Genomic DNA, 24997 nt, shown 5'->3' with positions numbered 1-24997 from the left:
CAAGCGCGGCGCCAAGATCACGCAGTGGCAATCGTCTCTGCATAGTACCGTATATATTTGATTTATGATGCTATTATTATTATTATTATTATTATTATTATTATTATTGCAATTCACGGAAGTAAGCTCTCTGGACCATACAAAAAGTAGGTACTTGGCCAGTGCGGTTGAAACGATTTAATGTAACACTTCTTTTTGTGAGCCAGTTTTAGTTTAGGTACTCAGGCGGTGGATGTGTCAGGATAAAATTGCCTTGCTCCATTTCTGCAATCGTTTCAGCGGCCACCTATGTGAGTGTAGCTAGAAATATGTGACCAGCACTCTTATTTGCTTTTCTATTAGCAACATCATATCTAGCCTTTTTGCTACACACTGTCAGCTTGCCCCGCAGATCAGATTTTCGATGATCAACGCATGTGCTCGTCACTGTTGTTCAGCCCGAGTGTAACTTGTTCTTGTGGGCACAGATTTGCAGAGTAAAGGGTCAGTTTCGTGACTCGCTTTTGCGCCACAGTCTAATCCTTCACTGTCATGATAATTTGACAATACTTTGCTCTACATCGTGACGTCACAATAATGTTGATCGTGCTGCTCTGGCACTTTGAGATAAACTTGGAGGAAGCTTTAGCTCGAAAGCTATTATATAAATACAGTTAAACCTGGATATAACGAAATTGACAAATTCCCGAAAACTTCGTTATAAATAGGATTTCGTTATATGCAGGTTCGGCACGAAAATTCGAAAAATAGACGTTTACCGTATTTACTCAATTCTAATGCGCCCTCAATTGTAACGCGCACCCATTTTCCGTTTTCGTCGAAGCACTCATCCTGGAATGTCACACCAGGTACCGGATGCGTGGACGCGTGTCGTTTCGCACAAGCACGAGGCATTGGAAATGAAGAGCGAGCGTCACGATGGCGTCGTAGCGTCGTATAGTGTTACAGTAGAACCTCGCTGTTACGTTCCCGGGGGCTTTTCGCGACTGTTACGTTGTTTTCGACCGGTCCCGGCACAGCTCCCTTAGAACTCAATGCATTGGTAACCCCGCTGTTGCGTCGCAACTGTGGAACCGTTCCCGCATCATACGTTGCGAACTGCCGGCCCGAGCGGCCATTTTGACTTTTCATGTCGCTTGGCTTGGTGACTTGTCGACGGAGGCCGTGTCCACAGGAGACTGATCCTCGTTTTCATTGGTCGGTTGAAAGTATCCTCGAAACGCCATTTTCCAGGGAATTCTCCGCTTCAAGGAACAGGGAAAACAAAGCCGCCATAGGCAATGCCGCCCTAGGGTACGCTGTACCTAGAGCTTCGCATGCATGCTGTCGCCCACGTTCGCCACCGTCGCCGTTCGCCGCCGCCTTGCGCACTGAGTTGGACAGCTGTGAAAGCGCTACGCCTAGGACCGCTTTGTCTACTTCGCGCGTTGTGATGCATTGCTGCAAATTTTGCGACAAGACAAGTTATATGCACGACGTGGCACGGCGATGGTGGCACGACGTGCCGACACACTCTATCACTCTTTGCATGCTGCAGTGTACGCGACGGAGCAATAAGAATAGCTGTTATTGTTCCGCAACACTCCTGTAGCACATAACTGAAAATGATTGCTTCTAAAGATACCGTAATGCCACAAATGTCATAAACTGAGCTCCTATGGGATAAATAGTGCTGTGTGTTCTGCAAAATTACAGTTGTCGGGATGGCCGAGCAGTTGAAGGCGCGTTCAGGTTCTAGTGCGGTCTTCTGGGCGAGTGTTCGGGTCCCACTTTTGACTACTTTTTTTTTTTCAACATAGAAACTTGTTTTTTTTTTGCATTTTATATCAAGGCTTATTAGTCGTCCAGCCGCCGACGATGCGAGCGTCCGCTCTTGCGCAAGCGGATACTGCTCGCGTTTGGACCCCGGTGCCACGGCGGAAGCCCGGGCGCCGACGCGAAGTGGCGGTCGGGGTGGTGCGGAGCGCAGCGTAGCAACACCCCAAATAAACAAATGCTGATCCAGTCAGGTAGACTGCTCCCTCCCTGATAGTGAGATTATATTTGGATCATCAAAACAGTGATGCGTTCATTTAGGAATAGTACCGATCCCTTCACAGCAGCCACAGTTATACCATTTTCGAATATTCAAGGGCACCAGTTGTACCTAGGAGTTCCCTATATTTTAGGCAGAGAAATACCTAAGTGCCTAGCCTACTTGGTCACGTGACTTTTGCAACCACGTGGCCCTTGAGCTCCGTATTTGCTATATAAAGTTGGTGTCCATGACGCGTTGTGGCCCTAAAATTGGTTTTGGCTCATAGATATTCCGTATATAAGGGTATGGCCACGCTAGCGGCAAGTTGCCGCGTGTCAGCGCCTTGCCGTGAGGCCACCATGGCACGCGCGTCGTCTCGCCGCGCGGCAGCGCGATAAGATCTCCCGCGCTCTCCGAACGGGCGAGCAACACCGCGAGCGCTCAGTTGTTTCTTTCATGCGAGAGACGACGATCGTCGATAGAAAACCCGGCGCGGACCGGCGGCGTTCCGGTTGTGATGGCTCCGTGACGTCACCCTCGTTGCTCTTGATTGGTTCTTCATCTCGCGGCACGCAGGCATTTGCCGCAGAACCCATTTCGCACGGCACGCCGCAAGACCCCCGATTCCTGCCGCTTCTGCCGCGCGTGGCATGACGCGTTGCTGCGCTTTTTTGACGCGCACGTTTTTGCTGCGTGTTTTTGCCGCTAGCGTGGCCGTACCCTAAAGTGCAAGGGCGATAACGCAGTCGCCGCGCGCCGTATGCTGTATGTGCGAGTGAAAACATGCGAGGGGAGCCGACGACCGTGTCTAAATCTCGCGCGGCCGTATCTTGAAAGTGATCTGCATTGGGGCAGAGTCTAGGTGCGTCGGCGGCTCGTAGCTTTCTGCGTGCTGTGGGTTCTCGGTGCTCAGTTTGCGTTGAAGCGATAGACAACAGCACGAAGGTCACTTCGCTCGCTTCTCCAGCGGCGCTTCCACATGCCGCCAGCGTTTGACAGCGCTTGTCCGCGCTCATCGAGTGTAATGTGCCACAGCGTGTACCAGCGTGTACCAGCGCGTCGGCAACATCAGCTGGAAAAGGAGAGAGTGCCGGCTTGGCGGGCTAGGCCAGCTGCAGCAAGCAGCAGGTTCAGATTTGAATGAAGGGAGGGGGAAGGGTCACGCCCACGGCGGCAAGATCGCCGGGTCGAGGGATGCAGGTCCGCCTCGCACACGTGCGCTCACTTCGCATTCCATCGCGGCGGAGAAGGTGCTTCCGGTTGCTGCTCGCGCAAAAATGACAAAATTTGGGGCGAAATCTCTAGGTGGTCGGAGGGGTAAATTCGTTATATCGAGGGGGTCTCCCGCTGCCACTTCGTTACGTAGAGGTCTCAAATACATGTGCTTCTATGGAGTAACGGCGGGGAATCGAAAAAACTTCGTTATATCCAGGAATTCGTTATATGGAGGTTCGTTATAAGCAGGTTTAACTGTATGCAGGAATGGAGATAGCTTTTTCGGAAGCCACTGCACCAAGTTTAAGTTTTGTTGTATTTAAACGAAACAAATTTAAATATACTAACTGTAGCAAGTGAACTTTCAAATTATTCAGTAAATTGCTTAGAAAAATTCTTGAAATTTGCAAAAAGAAAACTAATGTATTAGGTTTACAACTCTCTAACTTGGCAATCAAGGAAGTCGCCGAAAATTACGATACAGTATAGACCACTTATAACGTAACCCTTTATAGTGCAGAGCTGGCTACAACGCAGCCTTTTCCGACTCCCGTTTACCCTCACATAGAACTCCATGTATACGCATACCGCTTACAGTGCAGCCGCGTGAGACGAAATACCGATTATAATGCGGCTTCCGCGGGAAAATCTTGCCGACGAGGGCGGCAGCGAGCACACTTCTCAACAAGGTGCGTGGTCCCGGCTGGCATATGCATTATTCAATGCAATCAAACTCTCGTTAATTCGGACTTATTTGACCGCTAATCGGTTAATTCTGACTACCTTCGGAGCTTGGTGAGCGAGGAGCGCCGCAAATGTGCAAGGCAAAAGAACAAGAACGACGCTAGCGTCCAACCCAAACGAAGCGGCGGAGTCCGCATCGCCACAGCCATCAGTTGAAATCGTACGCGAATGACAGTAACGCCGGAATGCTACTAGCCTATTTGTGTCTTTAAAGCCTGTATTATTGCGTTTACCACCGTGCATAACACCGCATTGGCCGCAGGCTTTCGTAACTGTGTAGTTGTCATCCACGATCGCATCGATAGTGGCCGCGGTTTTCTCCGCAGCGGTTGCGGCGAACAGTAGTTTCGTTTTTACTCGGCACGCGCGTCGGCTGCGTGCCTAAAAAACTGCAGTCGCCATCGATGATCGCATAGATAGCGACCGTGGTTTCGACTGCAGGTGTTGCAGTGAATGGTAGTTAATTCGTCCAGATTCTTTGTGGGCGTCGGGCGTGTGCCTTCAGCACCGCGAAGTCGCCGTTCATAATCGCGTCGATAGCGGTCACGGTTTTTTCCGCAGCGGTTGCGGCTAACAGTTTCGTTATGACTAAAGCTGTCGAGCTTGAAGAGCACCTGCTACATCGCGATTATGTTTTCGCCAGTTCACTGGCGAAAACGTAATCGCGATGTGCGCGATAGTACAAAGCGTGTCTACATGCTTGGTCTACATGGTTTGCATACGTGCAGGGCTTGAAAATGATTGTTTTGGTTATAGTGCGGTACCGCTTATAGTGCAGATAATCATGACTCCGGCGATTTACATTATAAGCAGTCTACACTGTACTTCCTAATGCAAAGTTTGAGCTCAGCTGTATACGTGTTTTCATTTCGCTGTATATTGGGTGGCGCAGACAATCTGTCTTGTGTGGAACATTGCAAACGGAGCAAAGTGTGGCACGAATGCTTCACTAATCAGGAAATCGCGAGAAGTGGCGCATGGGTGACGAATGGGTGCGATTTACAACAGGCGCTGCAGACACTGAAGAATCCCAGAGTGCATGAAGCTGTGAAATATACGAAAATACGAAAGTCTTACGTTCACGTCTCGATGTTGTGCGCTCGTTTTCAGCCGGCCAGGTTATTCCAAGTGAAAATAAGCACAACCTTGAACCCCAAATCCTAGAAATGGGAATCGTGTGTTACTGTTCCTACAACTTTTACAAATAATTGTAAACGTTCACTACTCCATGCTTGGTTTCTTACTGGAACATGTGTTGACTTCAATCCATTAGGCACGGATTTTATCTCTTCTCATGAATCGTTCAGCCACATTCGTACCGTATTTTGGATTTCTCGTGCTTGCTCCTCTTGATGCAGCAGTGTAAGCAGGGAAATTTGGCTATTAAATATACACTATACGTGCTCATAGTGTCGGAGCAGATGTTTTAAGCATGTTGACTGCAGTATGTGGATTGGCAAAAAAGCGGCTTCCTGTCTGCCCAGCAAAGCATTGTAATACGATGGCTTGCAGAACATGGCTTCTGCCTGTCACATCTCATGAGTGAATGCTATGTGTCAGCTTCTTGCCTTAAAAATAGGGCTACACACATTCAATACATAAAACAGCTAGTGGGTTTGGAAACAGTTTATGCTGCCGCTTTTGGCCTCTGTGGTGCCTGAAATGTGGCTTTCAACGTCTGTTTGAGGCTCCTGAAACTCGCATTGCTAGTGCCTCAAAATCCGGCCTCTGCTTATGTCAACTTTTCCGTCGGTTATAGTGTTGAGTCTTGGAAGAGAGTGTCACAACTTTGCTGAAAAGTGGGTGTCTGTCTCTTGGCGCAGGGCTCAACGTCGCTGCGCAAGACGGTGTCATTCCACGACGTCATCTCCTCGGTGCATCACTACTCGGCCGACGAGGAGGTGCCTCCGTCACCACCGCCATCTGCTCCCCCGTCAGCCTTTGACTACGCTGGCCTCAGAGGTGAAAAGATACTGTTTTCTCACTGCAGTGGTTCTTGGTGAATGGGGTGCATCTCTTATAGGTGCCTCTAAACAACCTCTTATTTATTTGCTTATTTGTTTGTTTGTTTGTTTGTTTATTTATTTATTTATAACATACTGCCAATCACGATAGGGATTATAAGTAAAGAAACACTTGCATGCTCCTCTCTGGGCTCAGGGTCAACAGGGTCGTGCAAGTGGCTTCAACAGGGTAAACACTGTCGATTGGTCCATATGCAAAGGACATCAATACCAGTCCATGTGCTAGCTCACCTTTTTCACGCAGTTGCACGCCTGCTCTTCCTCCTTGTGTTACTTTCCTGTTACGCACAAGTGAACCGATTTCATTTCTTGTAGCGTCTCTTCCACTGCGTGTGTGGCACCAACATTATGTATTCAAAAAGTGTGAATTGGTATAAGCAGAATTCAGTGGTGTTATCAAGAAAAAAAACTGAGTGCTAACGTATAACGCTTGTTACTGGCAATGTTCACGTCTCCTAGAGAGAGGCGTTTAGGGGACATATAAAGGCCAACTCCGCTGAAATTCTGAACCGTGCAAAACAAAGGCTCAGACAGATAGCCTAGTGGCTTTGCTGAGCTCAATGTCAAGGGTATGAGCCTGGCCAGGGCGGCTGCATTTTGATGCAGGCTGAATGCAAAGACGTTCGTGTACTGAGTTACTTGCTGATGTACTTAAATTATTGTACAGTGCAAAAAAATGTTTTTTTTTGTCATATGGTTTGGAAAAATCATACTTCAAAATATTTGCTTGACACGCTCGAAAACAGTACCCGTTGGCACTGCCCTCGGGAGACGTTGTATACTATATTGGGAACTCTGTGCCTGTAAGCTCACTCCCGATAAAGGCTGGCCCCTGGCTGAAATGTCAAATTAAATGTTTTTGTGTCTGTACTTGTACCTGCGCTCCTTACGGCATATTAACCACTGAATATAAAGAGTTACTACGTCATTAATATACAGGATGTCCCAGCTATGATGCACCGAGCTTCACAAAAAACATAGATCATTCTAGATGAATTAGACCAAGGGCATTAAGTAGTTGACATTAAGAGAGAAAAAGTGGAGCTGCTATGTAATGCGTAGGGTAGATAACTGGTACACCATTGGAATTACAGAATGGGTGCCAAGGGGAAGGGGAGTGCAGTCAAGGACAGCAGAAAACTAGGTCGGGTAATGAAATTAGGAGGCACAAGTTGCAATCAGCTAGCGCAAGATAGGGGGAATAAAAATCACTGGGAGAGGCTGTAGTGTCGTGCAATAGCACCAGGTGCCGCCACTCATCTGCGATTATCTGTAGACGCCAAGATGTGGCGCCACACTCGATATAGTATGTATATAGGACAGACATCCTTCAATAAAGGGCTCCCGTTCGTCTGGGCTACGATGTGTGGTGTGGTGCATCCGTTCGGCCGCACCGTCCGGGCGACATAACAAACTGGCGACGAGGATGCTACCCGGAATTTCGCCGCCGCCGCCGTTCCTCGTTTCACCAGGCACGCCCGCCATCCCCTGGCCGCGATGGCTGCGCCTGTTTGAAAACTTCACGCTCGCCTCTGGAGCGTCTGAGCTATCGGCGGCCCGCCGCCGAGCCCTCCTTCTGCACTGCCTCGGACCTGAAGGACAACGAATTTTCGACGCCCTGCCACCGCCACCACCATCGAACGCCCCAGACCACCCGCCCGCGCATCCGAGTGCGGGAACCGCCCCCCTTCAGACGGTTACGCCTTCTGCAACCACCGCTGCAGTTGGAACGACAGAGATCAAACAAGCCGATGCCGAGCTCGCACAGCCACCGGACGAGTACGACGCAGCTGTTCAAGCCCTGGCTCGACACTTTTCCGCTACTTGCAACGTACGCGTCGAGCGACATCGCTTCCGTGACCGTCGTCAACTGCACGGTGAGCCGATATCGGAGTTTGCTCTTGCGCTTCGCGAACTGGCTTCGTCATGCAACTTTGCCGCACAAGCGGATACAAATCTGTGCGACCAGTTCGTCGCCGGGGTCACATGCCCGCGCCTACGGGAGCGGCTATTGCTCGAGGGTGACGCGCTCACGTTTGACCGCGCCGTGGAGATAGCGCTTCTTCGCGAGCAAGTGCAGCGCGAATCCGAAGCTCTCGGAACAGCCCCTGTGGATCGAGTAGTACCACAACATAACCGCGGACGCAACCCGACAGGCCGTCGCAGACATGTACGCCAGTCCAGCAGTACCGACCGACGTAGTACGCCTAGCTCTTCGCGCTCCGGCTTCGTTCGTCCGCCTGCGCCGGAGATTGCTAGCGCCGTCGTCCCGTACTCCGTAAACACAAACGTGTGCGGCAACTGCGGCGCACAAAACTGCCAGCCGTCAGCCTGTGCAGCCCGCGGTCGAGCCTGCTTCGCGTGCGGCCGCCGAGGTCACTTTCAACAGTACTGCCGAAATTCGCGTCGCGGACGTGGAAGACGCCCGGCTCGAGTTGCCGAAATCGTTTCAGAGGAAGACGCTGAGAGTGTCGTGAATATTTTTACTGTTCACGCTGAGAAGCGTACGGGCGTCTACGTTGATGTCGGGGTTCAACCTGTTGCTCTGGCATCACGCCCGTGCGTCATAACATTCTTAGTGGACACTGGCTCAGCTGTGTCGATAATGGGAGAACATAACTTTAGGAGCCGGTTCAGAGACCAAGTTGAGCTGAAAAAGTCGCAAATAACGTTGCTGGATTTTTCACGTCGGAAAATTCCTGTGCATGGCCAGTTCACCGCCCTCGTAACGTACAAATCAGAAACGGCTGTAGTAACGTTTCACGTTACACCAGGTGGAACATCACTCCTGGGTGTTGATGCTGTAAAAGCTCTTGGTCTCCAGATTGTAGGCACAGAATTGCGCTGCCTTAATATGGCCGTTGAACCGAACGTCGACACAAAAGGCCCCAAAATCCTACGCCCCGAAATGCATTCGCAGAACACAAACAAGTTGTCTCCACCCACCACGAAGCCACCACTGGGTCCACCCAAGTTTGGTATGCCTACTTCATTATGGGCCAAGTTCGAACACTTGTTTTCACCAGAGCTAGGACTTGCCAAAGGTGTCCAGCATCGGGTCAAGCTCAAACAGTCGGTAGCTCCTGTCACGCAGAAGCTCAGACGCCTACCACTTTCAGTGCGAGAAGCAGTCAGCGACGAACTGAGGAACCTACTTTCTGCTGATGTCATTGAATGCGTAAATGCGTCAGAGTGGGTTTCCCCTATTGTTGCAGCTCGCAAGAAAGATGGCAGCATTCGCATCTGCGTGGACCTCCGCGAAGCTAACAAAGCTGTGGTGGTCGACAGCTTTCCCCTGCCACACACAGAAGAGTTGCTGCATGCCCTGAACGGTGCCCGTTACTTTTCTAAGTTGGATTTGGCCTCCGCATACTACCAGGTTCTGCTTCATCCAGACAGTAGAGATATTACAGCGTTCATAACGCACGATGGCCTTTTTCGATTTAAGAGAGTATGTTTCGGCCTAGCCTCAGCACCAGCAGCATTCCAGCAACTCATGACGTCAATTCTACATGGATGCAAAGGCGTTCTCTGCTACCTGGACGACGTCATCATCTTCGGCAAGTCGGAGAAAGAGCACATGCGGAACTTAGAGGAAGTCCTGCAACGAATTTCACACGCTGGGCTCAAGCTAAATGACAAATGTGTTTTCAACACATCCGAACTCTCGTTTCTTGGTCACCGCGTTAGCGCCGAAGGAGTAGCACCCCTTCAGACCAAAGTTGACGCCATTGTTCACGCTGCCACCCCTACAGATGCTGGCAAGCTCCGGTCGTTCCTGGGACTAGTAGAATACTATGCTAGATTTGTTCCACGCCTAGCAGAGGAAGTGGAGCCCATGCGCAGACTTCTTCGTAAGGACACTCCTTTTATCTGGGACACTGCTGCTGAGAACAGTCTTACAAGAGTAAAGAACCTCCTAGCCTCCCACAGGGTACTACAAATGTTCGATCCAGCACTTCCCGTCATTGTGGCCACCGATGCATCCGCATATGGTTTAGGTGCGGTACTGCAACAAGTTGATGGTCGGCACATTCGAACTGTGGCATTCGCGTCACGAACATTGACGGAAGCAGAACGGAAGTACTCGACTGGTGAACGTGAGGCTCTAGCTTGCTTGTGGGCTCTAGAGAAATGGCATGTGTACCTATGGGGTCGTCCAGTTACTCTGCAAACGGATCACCAAGCTCTAGTAGCCCTGCTTTCTTCTCAAGGCACAGGACAGCGACCACTCCGCATAGCAAGATGGACTGCACGGTTACTGCGGTACAACTTCACGATGCAGTACAGGCGTGGTGAGCACAACAAGGTAGCTGATGCCTTGTCCCGGCTACCTCTTCCAGACACTGAAGGTGGCACCGAGTCAGAAGAAGAAATAGTGTCTCTGGTAATGTGTGTACATCACGATGAACTGAAGCATGCAACCGCGGAGGATAGCACTCTCCAAGACGTTGCCCGTTACGTACAGACATCGTGGCCGCCACGCAAAAACCTGGCACTTAACCTGACTCCCTACTATGAAGTCCGAAAGGAGTTGACAGTGGTTGATGGCATACTCTTGCGTACTGAGCGCATCGTAGTCCCCGCCAAGCTCACAGCCACTTTTGTCCAGCTGGCTCACGAATCACACCCTGGTATCGTGAAAACCAAACAACGCCTACGAGAGAAGTATTGGTGGCCAGGGTTAGACAAACACGTTGAAACAACTATCCGCAGTTGTGCCATTTGTCAGAGCGCGGACAAAAGTGCCAAGAACTCGCCCACACCACTGCAGCCAATCCCTCTTCCTGACAAACCTTGGGACAAGATAGCTATTGACATTGTTGGTCCCTTCGAGCGTGCACCTACAGACTGCAGATTCGTCATTTCAGTAGTTGACTATTTCTCAAAATGGCCAGAAGTGGCTTTTTGTGCTGATGTTACCTCCCGCACGGTGACGAAGTTTCTACTCTCACTCTTCGCACGTGAGGGTTACCCGACAGAGATAGTGTCTGACCACGGCAGACAGTTCACATCGAGGGAATTTGAATCCTTCCTTGAAGACCGTGGAATCAGGCACATCTTTTCTGCCGTATACCACCCACAGGCAAATGGTCTAGTGGAAAGATTTAATCGGGTACTGAAGTCGTACATTCAACTGGCCCTGCTGGAGCAGCGCCCAGTGAAGGCAACTGTGACTGAATACTTGGGAGTATACAGAGCCACCCCTCACAGCACCACCGGTCTCTCACCGGCCGTTCTTCTACATGGCCGACACATGAGAACATCGCTGGATGTAATTGGTCAGCCTACGGCCGACTTCAGCACAAATCCATCGCGGGAGATGAGCGTGCTCAGGAAAAGAGTCGCAGAGCATCAACGGAAGAGCAAGGCCTACGCTGATCAATGGCGAGCTGCTAGGGTCCCCAAGTTCCAAGTGGGCACCTACGTACGAGTGAAAAAACCAATTCCCGGACCAAAGGGCACTCCAAGTTATGGACCACCATTGAAAATCCTCAAAAGAATCGGCCGCTGGTCTTTCTGTCTGGAAGACGGTCGAACCTGGAACGCTTCGCAGCTGTCAGCGGTACCAAAAGAGGCATCGCCAGAGCAAGGAACTAACATAGACATCTCTGGCGCGCACGACATGCCCCCGTTGACAGACTGTCACAGGAGAGATGTACCATCGAAGACTTGGATCACTACGCCTGCTGGTCCGCATCAAACGCAGGAAGCGAGTTCCGCTGATCAACTTGCGTCTCCCTCACGCCCTGTACCACTACCCGTGCCGCCGAGCCCACCACAGCCGCAAGGTTCGCAACCGCATACCCTGGCTTCAGGCTCTCGCACGGTGGAGTGCAGTGTACCGGTAGAAGGCAATGGACTCGATGCCGAGCCACCGCCTGACCGGCCAAGGAGAAATCGCAGACCTCCAGTGCGCTTCCAAGATTACGTGCAGTGATTTGACAGCAGTGAGTGTTCACACAGATAGTGACTGTTTTGTGATTTCTGTGTACAGACAGTGACTGCAATTGTGATTGCTTTGTGCGGACTGGACTTTCTAATGATTCATACGTTTCTTCCCGGGAGGGAAAGATGTAGTGTCGTGCAATAGCACCAGGTGCCGCCACTCATCTGCGATTATCTGTAGACGCCAAGATGTGGCGCCACACTCGATATAGTATGTATATATAGGACAGACATCCTTCAATAAAGGGCTCCCGTTCGTCTGGGCTACGATGTGTGGTGTGGTGCATCCGTTCGGCCGCACCGTCCGGGCGACATAACAGAGGCCTTTGTCCAGCAGTGGGCATAAAAATAGGCTGATGGTGATGATACAGCTGATAAAGCTACGAGCCTTTGTGTGGTTGTCTAATGCTTTGCTATCTACAAGAATTTTTTTTTCTTGTCGTCATTTTAAAATTAGCTTTTCTGATTGCCCAGTAATTGGGATATTTTTACAGTCCCTTCCATGCAAGAAAAATCCTTCGTCAGCTGTACTTATTTGCATAAAAGGGAGAATTTGAATATAACTAAATTTCGGTATAATGACGTAAATTGCCGATTTTACTGACTTCGTTACGTCGAGGTTTAACTGTAGCGCTTGCCTTTAACGTCTCTTTCATACGGCATCAGTCACTCTGTGTTATTGACTGAGCAGACGTGCCGCGTGCAGACTGGGAGTTCCCGTTTTGTCTGGACGAGGAGTTTCCCGAAGCCACCAATGGGGGCAGCAGCAGCAGCGAGGAGGAGGACGAGCTGCCCCCCAGGGGGCACCGTGGGCTGCGCAGCCTGCCCGTGCGTCCGCGCATCACCAAGCTCGGAAGCACCTTCGGGTCTGCTTCAGCGTCTCCCCTCTACTGCATCGCGGCCCTCTCGCACGATGACCTCCCCACGACAGACGACGAGGAGCTGCCTACGGGTGAGCGGTCGAACTCGCCGACGAAGGCTGCATGCCTCATGTGCCATTTTTCGACAGGGTGTTAGAATGACGGATGTTTTTAATTACCGTATTTACTCGAATCTAGGCCGACTCCGATTCTAAGCCAACCCCCCAAAAGTTCGAAGTCAGAAAAAAAACAACTTACCTCGAATGTAGGCCGAACGAAAAAGCGAGGACAGCATTCTCAAAATGAAACATCATTTATTAAGTTTGAACATGCCGAGCTCATTCTATGTCACCATCGCTGCTAGCCTCGTCGCTATCTTCCTTACTGCTGACATCTTCAAACGGTGCGCTATATTCAGTACCATCAAGCGCATTAGAGATGCTGCATTTTTGGAAGGAGCGCACAATCAATGTCCCTGGGTAAATGTCATTCTCGTTGCGGCGCACGCAAAAAGCATCTCCCGTGGCCCCCTCCAACGACAGACCGATGCCGAAGTTCCGCCCGGCTTGAACGTTTGACGATGCCTCTACGGCTAGCACAACTACCGTATTTACTCGATTCTCACGCTTCCTCGATTGTAACGCGCAACCGTTTTCCGTGAGGAAAAAAAAAAGTCCTTTAAAGTACCGCGCACCTCATGCTTTCAAACAGAAATACAACTTTCTGTCATTTGGAAAAATAGATTTCCTTCCTATGCACTGAAGTTGCGATGGATAAAAAAAGTCGCAGTTTCGCCCGAAAGGCGATGCATCGAATGCGATAGCAAATTAGTAGACCGCTATTAACAAGCACGGTGTCACGCGTGCACAAGCAAACATGAACACATCTCGCTCGTTGACCGTGGAAACGAACTGTCAGAACGCTGGAGATGAAGTGTGCCTTCGTGCTAGCATGCCTCTCGCTTCAACGTGGCGAAAACATGGCGCGCGGCGGACTTTACCCGTCGCAGATTGCTTTCAAGATAGGGCCAAGCCTGATCGTATCGCCGGAGTGGATCGTTGCAGATTACGTCCTGCTTCGGTCCACTGAAACCGTTCCGCATTGCTTTGCTGGCGAAAAACCTCTCCTTCTGTTTGCACTAGTCCCACTCGCAAGTTTCGGATTCTCCGAACGCCCGTGATGCGGCCCGGCCCGATTTCCGTCCCCTCTCCGCACAGATGATCACTTTCCTTTTAAATGCAGCATCATGATGAACTCGGTACTTCATGCTGATAGATAGAGCAGACGCTAAACGTGAAGACAGACGGTAGACTATTGCCTAAGCACGTGTACTGCAGCACACGGAGGAAGCTTCCGCACGCTATGGTAGCTAGGCTCGATGCGCGTGCGAGGTGGCCATTTTGAAATGCCGACGCAGATTTAGGGTCGTGTTGAAAGTGCGCGTTAGATTCGAGTAAATATAGTATTTGTTTAGAAAACGGCACTATAGTGGCATCGCTGATTTGGTGCCATTACAATAACGCCACACCGCACGCCGATGCTGCACCATACCGATACTACCGATACGACGCAGGTCAAAATGGTGACGTCGCTCGTGTACTTCAGTTGGCTACTGGCGTGGCTAGTAGTGGCTGCGATACTGACTTTTCTAGATGGCGCTAACTATGCACCGTATTTATCAGTTTCAGTTAAAAACTGGCGCGTTTTTTTAAATCCTGGAATCTAAGCCGACGCTAGAGTTTCGCATGTGATTATTTGAAAAAAAACTATTGGCCTAGATTCGAATAAATACGGTAGTAAGGATGCCTGCCACTGTTAGCCATCTGTGTACTTCACCCAAATTTTCCTTAAAGTTTACGAATTCTGGCTCGTTCTGAGATGCTATGAATGTTTTTTCAAGTTTTACGAAAAATAAGTTGTCTGCGAAACCGTTTCACTGGTTGGTCTCCACACCCATACCCTTCGAAGTCTTGTGCCACATGGCGCTTCGGAATTCTCCGTGATCTGTTTGGTATGGGAGTCCGAGGCAATATGCTGAACGTTATTCGAAGTTATCTTTCCAATCGCACGTTCCGCGTTAGAGGCGGTAACGCCCTGTCCCGTCCATTTACGCAGGAGACTGGTGTACCACAAGGCGGTTTGCTAAGCTGTACCCTCTTTGTCGTAAAAATGAACTCGCTGCATACCATCATTCCACGTACATTGTTTTACTCTGTATATGTGGATGATGTACAAATCGGTTGCAAATCATGTAATCTGGCTATCTGCGATCGACAAGTACAACTTGGTTTAAATAAGCTGTCTAAGTGGGCGGACCAGAACGGATTTAAACTAAACCCTCAGAAAAGTACGGCCGTTCTCTTCTCTAATAAGAAAGGTATATTACCAGACCCCGTTATTCATCTAAATGGAGAACGCCTATCTGTGAGTCGCGAACATAAATTTTTAGGTGTCATTCTAGACTCTAAACTAACATTCATATCCCATTTGAAATATTTGAAAGCGAAGTGCCTGAAGACGATGAACCTGCTGAAGCTTGTGGGGGTCTTCCCCAACCCGTAGCGCGTGTAATCGCAGCTACGTAGGGTTCGGGCGAATAAGGCAACCAGCGAGTCAACTCAACAACGTTTATTGCTGTCAGCAATAAAACACACTTGTAGAGGGAAGTCCGCTCTGTATAACAACTAATAAAATAGGCTTGCCTCGTCGCGTGTGGTAGTCACGCGAACGAGGTCACTCACGGCTTTCAGCAGGTAAAAATCCGTCCAGGCAGAAGGTCAAGCGAGGTCAGAGAGAGCGGGGGTCTCTCGGTCGCGCTCTTTTATGCCTTTTTGCCTTTCCGCGAGGGGAGTGTCCTCCTCGCCCGCCGGATACTTTCCCTCTTCCCGCGCGGCACGCGCGTCGCGAGAGGCGAGCGAGAACCGGGAGAGGGCAAAGTGCATTTCTCCCGTGTTCGCCCGGCTCCCGCAGCGCGCGGTGTGCGCGCACGAGATGTCCACCCGGCTGCTGTCGCGGGCGCTCCGTGCGCCGGCGACGGGCGAGCGCCCGCGGGAGAAGGTGGCAGCGTGTGCTCCCCCACATCCTCCCCCCCTTAAGAAGGCCCCCGTACGTTGAGGCTGGCACCTAGGGACGTCCGTTTGCCTGAGTACCCGCCGAGGTTGGCGACCGAGGAAGCGTTGTGGTGATGTAGCCCTCAGCTGGCGGACACTTGATGCCGACTCGGAGGCGGCTGGTCAGCTGCACTGCTCGGGCTTGCGAGGCGGGATCGTTGTCGGGGCTCGAAGGTGACTCTCAGTGCTGCGCCCTAGGTGTCGGCTGCGCTGGAGGGGGTGGTCGTCCGCCGGCTAGCGGTTCGTGCGGCTCCAAGGCCGGCGTAGCGCCGTCAGTACTGCAAGGGCGTCAGTTGTTCCAGCGCGTACTGCAGGCAATTCGCACGGCCGTATCTCGTCTTGCTCTGCTCCTGGAAATTATTATCAGCAACTGCATAGCAAACTGCACGGAACGGCACTGTGATCAGCAGCATAGTTGGCCGTATCCGGGGACACCATCGACGTCTGTTGCGAAGGGAATGTTCGCAAGCATCATCACCAATTCGAGTCGCAGCACAGGATAATCACCGCACTGGCCCTCACAGCAGTCTTTGGTGAAACCGCACACCCACGCGTCGAGCGTTCACGCCACATTCCCGTCGTGGCCTCGACGACTCGTCGTCCATACTCGGCGCTCCGTGGTCACTAGACGTTCGCTTCCCCGGCAGGAACTACCAAGGTGCCAGCCCGGCGCGGCTGTATGCTCACGCGGTACGCAACGCCACCCGGACTTACGAATGTTCCTCGCAGTCGTCGGGTTACGCAACTAGCAGTCAGATTACCTTCGCCTGCTACGCAAATTGTAGCGCGGCTGCGGGCTCGCCGTTCTGTTCTGACTGCTCTCTCTCACCGATCGCGGTTGAGGGAGGGCCTGATCGTCATCCCACTGCTCATCACGCGGCACGTAGCGTTTCAGGTCGCATACGTGTACCGGTCCGCCGATCGGCTTTCCATTCTTGTTCTCGAGCCGGTAAACAAGCGAGGAAACCTTCTCTCTCACTAGATACGGCCCGGTCCACTTCGGCGCCAGCGAGGCAGCGAACTGTTTGGTAGCATCGCTGAGAACGTGCTGGCGTCGAAGCACCAGATCGCCCACTTCGTAGTGGACGTTCCGATGCGAGCGGTCGTACTGCGCCTTCTGCTGTGCCCTTGCAGTGCGAAGATTACAGCGTGCTTTATGTAAAGCTTCCGTCATCTTGGCACGTAGATGCGTCGCGTATTCAGCTCGTGCTGACGGCGCGACTGGCATTCCGCTGCGATCCGCGAGAACCCTATCCATCGGATTCGGCAGCTCTCTCCCCAGGTTGAGAGAAGAAGGCGCATACCCAGTCGAGCGGTTTACTGTCGATCGCAATGCAAACCCGATCTCTGGAAGGTAGGTATCCCAGTCCTTATGCCTTTCAGAGAACGCGACAAGCATGTGCTTGATGTTGCGATTGACTCGTTCAGTGGGGTTCGACTGAGCATGGTAGGTTGTCGTTTTCTTATGCTTAATGCCCAGTGCGGCGCATGAGTCAACGAACACCTTTGCAGTGAAGTAGGACGCATTGTCCGTTATTAACTGCTCCGGAAAACCAAACCTGGTGAAAACCTCCATCAACTTATCCATGATCACCCGTGCCGTCAGTTTTCGTAGGGGGAAAAGTTCTACCCATTTACTGAAGTGATCCGTGACCACCAGCAAGAATTTGTTCCTGCTCGGTGTTGTGGGATACGGTCCCATGATGTCACATGCCGCGATTTGCCAGGGAGTCTGGCTGTCGATAGGCTGCATGAAGCCGGGCGGTCGTCCGCCTCGGGGCTTCACGCTTTGGCACACATGACACGATCGGGCGTAGCGAATCACGTCCCGTTTCATGCCTCGCCAGGTAGCGAAGCGACACAACTTAACGTAAGTCTTGGGGCCGCTCGCGTGCCCAGCAATGCACGAGTCATGAAAGTAGCGTAGCAGTGCTCCTCTCAACGCGCGCGGTATCACCACCTTAAACGCCTCACTTGTGTCGTTCTCGGTGGGAATATACCTCAGCAGGACGCCGTCGGAATTCAGCAGATAGGAATCCAGTGCGCTCACAGCATTACCAGCTGTTCCTGAGCGCTCCGCACCGACAGCAATACCAGCTGCCTCCATGTGCGCGGCGGCCGCGCCGCCCGGCTCTCGGAGCCTGTCAAGCACTTTTCGACAAAACGGATCCTTCTGCTGAGCCTCGAACAGCTCCTTTCTGCTGAAGACAACTCCTGCGGAACCGACAACATCTACGTGGTTCACGCTCTCGCCCAGGATCGACGGTTGTTCCGCGTCCCTTACTCGGGCTACGGCCAGGGTTTCTCCCTCGCCTCGGACAGGCGCTCGCGAAAGTGCGTCCGCTGCGGCATTGCTTTTTCCTTTGCGGTAGCGCACGGTGAAGTCGTAACGCTGCAGCAGCAGTGCCCAACGCGCCAGGCGACCACTCGGCTCACTCAAGCGCCTCAACCAAGTGAGAGCCATGTGGTCAGTCTCAATTGTGAAAGCCACTCCGTCGACATAATAGTCAAACTTTCGCAGAGCGAAAACTATCGCGAGACACTCCTTCTCTGTCACCGAGTAGTTCCTTTCCGCCGGCGTCAACGAACGGCTCGCGAACGCAACCGGTCGGAGAATGCCTCCGTGCTCCTGAAGCAAAATTGCACCTAGACCCAGGTCGCTTGCGTCTGTTTGAATCACAAACTCCCTGTTCAAGTCGGGCAGCTGCAACTCTGCCGTGTCAGCGAGCACCTTTGTGAGGCCGCGCAGTGCCGCCTCCTGCTCTGGACCCCAAGTCCAACGCTCGTCTTTCCTTAAGAGCTTCGTTAAAGGCGCTTGCACTGCCGCGCAGTCTGGAATGAATTGGCGATAAAAGTTCACCAATCCCAGAAAGCGTCTCAGTTCGCCGATATCTTTCGGCGACGGGTAGCTCAGTATAGCCTCGAGCTTATCCTCACTCGGCAGAATGCGGCCGTTGTCCAACGTGAATCCCAACAGCGTTATTCTGTTCGCAGCTATCTGAGCTTTACTCGGGTTCAACGTGATACGGCGGACCTCAGCCTGTCTAGGACGTCTCTCAAGTGGCGCAAGTGCTCGTCGAATGTTTTCGAATAAACCACTATATCGTCGAGATATGCGAGAGCATGTTGCCACTTCGCATCTCCTAGAACTCGGTCCATCAACCTCTGATAAGTAGCGGGAGCTCCGACTAAGCCAAAAGACATTCTTTTGAAATGAAAGAGCCCGCGGTGACAAGTGAAAGCCGTTTTCTCTTTGTCACGCTCGTCCATTTCGACCTGAAAATATCCCCGACTAGCATCGAGCGTCGTAAAGTACTTCGCCCCGCCTAGGTTAGATACTAAAGAGGAAATGGAGGGTAGAGGGTACGCATCCTTCTTCGTAACCTCATTCAGCCTGCGGTAGTCTACACAAAGGCGATAAGTATCGTCCTTCTTCGGGACTAGAACTACCGGGAAGCCCCATGGGCTGTTCGACCTTTCCACAACGCCTGTGTCGATGAGTTCGTCTAAGGCGCTGTCAAGTGCTTTCCGTTTAGTCAAGCTTATCGGCCGAGGATTACATTTCCACGGCGCAGCGTCACCCGTGTCTATCCTGTGCCTGACTAACGTAGTGAGGCCCGGCCGGTCCGTGAAAATCGCGTCGTATTCGTACAACAGCGATGACAGTCGTGCCCGTTCTCTCTCCGGCAGGCTGTTGACCTCTGACAAAAGTGGGTGCGCTGCCCCTTGCAACGTCGCGGCACAATGTTGTGCTACCGTCTCTCCGTTGCTTTGATCGTCTTTACCGATTACGGTTTGCTCGCTCAGCTGCGGCTGGGTGTGGCCCGCTCGCGCCGCCCCCGGAGACTGGCGTGTCGCCGCAGGCACGGGCGCTTTTGCGAAACGCTTCAAAACACCCGTTCCGTTCTCTCGGTAACCTCCGCTGGCGATGTCTATCAAAATACCCGACTTGGCGAGAAAGTCTCGACCTAAAATAACAGGCACTGACAGACCGGGAAGATGTACGAGGCGTTGTCGCCTGACGCGTCTCTCCCAACGAATAACTAGTCTAGCTGCACCGCTCGATTGTGCTGTGCCGAAAGCAAGGCGGAAAGTGATGTCACTATCTCTTAAGCGGATATTGTTCTCGCGGAGATGCTGCAACACCTCGTCACCAAATAAAGAAGCGCTTGCCCCAGTATCCAATAATGCGGCAAACTTCTTTCGGGCTATCGTTAGCTCGATGAACGGCGCCTGCGAGTCCGCGACATCTCCTACGCGACAAGCCAAAGGCGCAAGTAAATCGAAATCGCCAGTTGTGTTCGAGATCGCCGCCCGGGACCCAAGGTGGATCACCGGCGGCCTCGCCCGTTTCCCGAACCACGTGCTCGACCTTGGCCCGGCGTGCTTGCGCAGTCACGGGCGATGTGCCCCAGTCCGCCGCATTGGTAGCAACGGCCACCGAAGCCTCGGTGGTGTGGGCGCCCGTCGCTCCAATCCGGCGGGCCGTAGCTTCCACGCTCGGCGGTCGGCATGTGCCGCTCCTCTGTTCTCGCATTAGTCGCAAGTTCCTGCCGCGGCGCACTGCGTGCCGCGTTATGCTGTGCTGTTTTCAGCGCATAGGCGTACGTGTCCAAGGCGCTGTCTGATAATTCCCAACCACGCTGGACCTGCTCGTCGGCGAACGATGCCGACGCGTCGACCCTCGGGGAATGTGAAGCGATCCCGCCGCCGTTCCACGCGCAGCGAGGCTCGAGTGACAGCGCGGCGGGTGGAGGCGGACGGTATGCTCGCGCCGCGAGGATGTCCCCTTGGATGCGCTTTGCTTCGGTGGCGAGCTCGTCTAAGTCTCGGTACCTACATCCCCTGAAGTAGGCCGCGAAAGTCGGGTGCGCTTGCCGTGTGACGCGCTCGACTTTATCGGCGTCGGTGGCGAGAGGACTTGCGAGACGATAAAGTTCGTCCATCGCTCGAACATACTCCAGCAGGGACTCGTCCGGATGCTGGGTACGCAACTCCAACTCTCTCCTCAAACGCCACTCGTAGTTGGCCGGAAGAAATTCCTCGCGGAAGTTCGCGCGGAACTCTTCTACTGTGCGGGCTCTGTGTCCGGCCAGTCGGAACCAACGAGCCGCCTGTTCAGTCAGTGAAGCAGGGACCACGCGCGCGAGAAGTTCGGCGTCTGAAAGCCCTGTTGCTTGCTGATAATACTGCAGACGGTCGAGGTACTCGTTTGCACTAGTGCGATCGTGGTACCCACTATAGGTAGGCATGTCTACCTTAATTCGTGGTCGCTCGCTCTGCGACGGGGCCCGCATGGTGTTCTGCAGGGCGCCGGCTAAGCCCTGCATGACTTGCAGCGCATTCTGCAGCATTATTTCGCTTGACGGAATACTACCGCCCGAAGGTTCGGACGCATCCGCAGCTTGCGTCGAACTATTTAGAGGCATAGGTGGCTCTGAGTCCGCGGGACGACGCGGCGAGGTGTTAGGCGTGTTAGGCCTACTCTCAGGCCTAAACCCTGCCAACGTGGCGTTTCCGCGATCCCGACTGTTCCACGTGAAACACTCAAAATCAAAGCTACCGGTTTGTTCGGAAGCTGCCGCCGCGTTAGCACTAGGCCTCTGATTATCTGCCGCGACCTCCGACAACATGAACAAATCTGGAAAGTCAGACAAGCCCGTCGCCATTGTTTACTGCAACTTCAGTAGTCCCAGCTCCAAAAAACAGAAAACTCGCCGTGTTGCCGAATTCGAACCACGTTGGTAGCGCCAAATGTGGGGGTCTTCCCCAACCCGTAGCGCGTGTAATCGCAGCTACGTAGGGTTCGGGCGAATGAGGCAACCAGCGAGTCAACTCAACAACGTTTATTGCTGTCAGCAATAAAACACACTTGTAGAGGGAAGTCCGCTCTGTATAACAACTAATAAAATAGGCTTGCCTCGTCGCGTGTGGTAGTCACGCGAACGAGGTCACTCACGGCTTTCAGCAGGTAAAAATCCGTCCAGGCAGAAGGTCAAGCGAGGTCAGAGAGAGCGGGGGTCTCTCGGTCGCGCTCTTTTATGCCTTTTTGCCTTTCCGCGAGGGGAGTGTCCTCCTCGCCCGCCGGATACTTTCCCTCTTCCCGCGCGGCACGCGCGTCGCGAGAGGCGAGCGAGAACCGGGAGAGGGCAAAGTGCATTTCTCCCGTGTTCGCCCGGCTCCCGCAGCGCGCCGTGTGCGCGCACGAGATGTCCACCCGGCTGCTGTCGCGGGCGCTCCGTGCGCCGGCGACGGGCGAGCGCCCGCGGGAGAAGGTGGCAGCGTGTGCTCCCCCACAAGCTTCTGTCACACACAACCTGGGGTTCTGACAGAAGATGTCTCCTTAGCTTGTATAGGAGTCTCATACGTTCGCGCCTTGACTATGGTGCCGTGGTGTACCATTCTGCAACACGCAGTGCCCTAAAAATCCTAGACCCAGTCCACCACCTTGGTATTCGTCTGGCAACAGGTGCCTTTAGGACAAGCCCCGTTGAAAGCCTCTATGTTGAGTCCAATGAATGGTCTCTGCATCTTCAAAGAACATATCTCAGTTTCTCCTACTACATGAAGGTAAAATCAGATACTGAGCATCCATGCTATATAACTATCCAGGACCTCTCCACTGCCACACTTCATCGTAACCGCCCAGCTATTAGAACACCTTGGTCCCTACGCTTGCAAGCATTGGCAGAAGAAATAGGTATTCCACTAGCAGAAAATACCCTTATGGCTCCCACTCGCCTGCCACCGCCGTGGGAATGGCAGACCATAGAGTGCGATATCTCTTTTGTCGAAATAACAAAATGTGCGCCTGAGGCACACATACGCTCGCACTTCCTTGAACTTCAGGCGAAGTATTCCCGCTCAGAATTCTATACAGATGCCTCGAAGTCATCTTCTGGTGTCGCATATGCAGGCCTCGGGACGTCGTTTTCGACGTCCGGTGCTCTAAATCCAAACATAAGTATTTTCACAGCTGAAGCTTATGCAATACTTTCAGCGGTAAAGCATATCAAGCAGACTAATCTCAATAAGGCTATCATATTCACAGACTCATTATGTGTTGTAAAAGCCCTAATGAGCTTCCGAAGACACACAAACCCTGTATTTAATGAGCTATACACCTCACTATGCTCAGCATATGTGCAAAACCAAAGCATTGTCTTATGTTGGATACCTGGCCACAGAGGAATAAAAGGCAATGTAGCTGCCGATGAAAATGCTTCATTAGTTACTTTTAGTGAGACAGACGTAAATAAACCCATACCAGCTACAGACCTCAAGCCCTTCTTACGCCATAAGTTGAGGAAGTATTGGCAAAGCTAGTGGGATGGCGAAGTATTAAATAAACTGCACACCATAAAACCCAAATTAGGAAACTGGATATCTGAGAGAACAGCAAGACACAAGGAAGTGCTCCTCTGTAGATTAAGAATAGGGCATACTTACGGCACTCACTCTTTGCTACTGAATGGAAGTGATCCTCCGACATGTACAAAGTGTGGTGATAGTCTTACAGTCCTCCATGTTCTTCTTGAGTGCCCTGAAGTAGAAGCAGAGAGGAAAAAGTACTTCCGTTTCGCATATCGTCACCATTTACCTTTACACCCTGCATTTTTTTCTGAGCAATGAACCGCTTTTTGAATTTCAAACAGTACTGAAATTTTTAGCTTAAACCAACATCTTAAAAGTCATTTGGCCCGGATACTTGTAGCACGACCTCCTCTTGGAGGTTGCAGCTGCAATACAAGCACAATTGTAAGCACGTGCCTACCAGTCCTTGCCCCCAAGGGCTCTGTGAGGTACTAGTGCTGCTGTTACCTTCAGGTCCTGCTAACTATTCTTCATCGCAAATATTTTATGATCATAGCGCACATCACAAATCATTGCGATAATTTTAGTATATTTATATTCTAAACATCTTAGTCATTGATTTTAGGCCCCTTTACAGCCACATTTATCCACCATTCTTAACTAATTTCTTAATTTATTAACAAACCATTCATTGATTACTCATCACTACATACATGGCGCTCTTTGGCCATATCTGGCCCTTGCGCCAATAAAAACTACACATGAATCAAATCTTGGAAGTCTTGTGATTGTGAAAGGACGCCCAAGGAGTGACTGCATCGAGAAAATGTATTCAGACATGTTCCTACAGCAGACAAAATGGGCAACAGCAAGCTCACTTAAAGAGTCCGTGCGATCTGAAAGGCAGTGTGTTGCGTCTAAAGGTAAATCATTGTTAATAAAGTGTGTCTGTATTCTACAAAAGGTGCTGTGCTAAGGCAAAACGAAAAAAATAAAGTAGGATGCCATTTTTCCTCCTTTCCCCGTCCGGTATCGTATGCAAGGGATTTTTGCAAATTTTGAAGTTCACAGGTTGGCAGCTTTGTGCCTGGCTAGGTAGGTGTCTGGCACACGCTTACAGCTGCAGTGTATCAAGTGAACGACAACCCATGTTAATTATTCAGGCATGGCATGGAGTTTACAGCTATTAATAGAGGGAACTTTTGCACTAGTGTCTGTGGAAGCAGTAAGTGTGGTGGTACAGCCAGGGCTGGTATTCTGGACATTGCCAAATTTCACCGCATTGTCGGATTTACCATCTTGTCAGTTCTGATTGACTCCCAGGGCTGCCATGGCCTCTATGATTGGCTGATTACACTGCCGCTGTAGAAATCGACAACAGTCGCCAACTGATTTTTCGGACTCCAAAAATTCGGACTTTTTGGATATTGCGGACTTCATAAATGGACCGTCAGGGTTCCCATAGAGCTAATGCATTTTCACCCCTATTTTTCGGTTGAATTTAGACCCTAAAGTTGAATTTTCCGGACTAAATCGCTCGTTCCAAGCCACGCTACCCGTTCTTGGAGGCCACCATGTTGGATTTTCCGCTGGCTTGTTCGGGCTTGGCTTCCAGTGGCCCGCTCTGTAGCCTCCAAGATTCGGAAGTGCACACAGAGAAGCGCGCGCCATCCTCTAGTCTCGGAAGCCATGTCTGCTCTTCCTTAGCCATGGAGGAAAGAAGCAAAACAGGAGAGGCCCTGACGTCACGTTTTTGAAGCCAGA

General features: G+C 51.6%; 1 protein-coding gene across 3 annotated transcripts in view; it reads left to right on the top strand.

Moving 5' to 3' along the window:
• Nucleotides 1–24997, top strand: part of LOC119453767 (serine/threonine-protein kinase LMTK1) — a 90323-nt gene that overhangs the window by 54892 nt on the left and 10434 nt on the right. For 2 of the 3 annotated variants that reach the window (XM_037715820.2, XM_037715819.2), the window contains exons 15-16: nt 5800–5938; nt 12656–12901. In XM_037715820.2, coding sequence (XP_037571748.1) covers nt 5800–5938; nt 12656–12901 — 385 coding nt within the window. The remainder of the gene's footprint in view (nt 1–5799; nt 5939–12655; nt 12902–24997) is intronic. The other variant, XM_049668494.1, reaches the window with a different exon arrangement.

This window comes from Dermacentor silvarum, chromosome 5 (genome assembly GCF_013339745.2).
Source record: "Dermacentor silvarum isolate Dsil-2018 chromosome 5, BIME_Dsil_1.4, whole genome shotgun sequence".
Classification (NCBI taxonomy): Eukaryota; Metazoa; Arthropoda; class Arachnida; order Ixodida; family Ixodidae; genus Dermacentor; species Dermacentor silvarum.
Note: the sequence above shows the minus strand (reverse complement) of the source record. Positions and strands in the feature narration are given on the sequence as shown.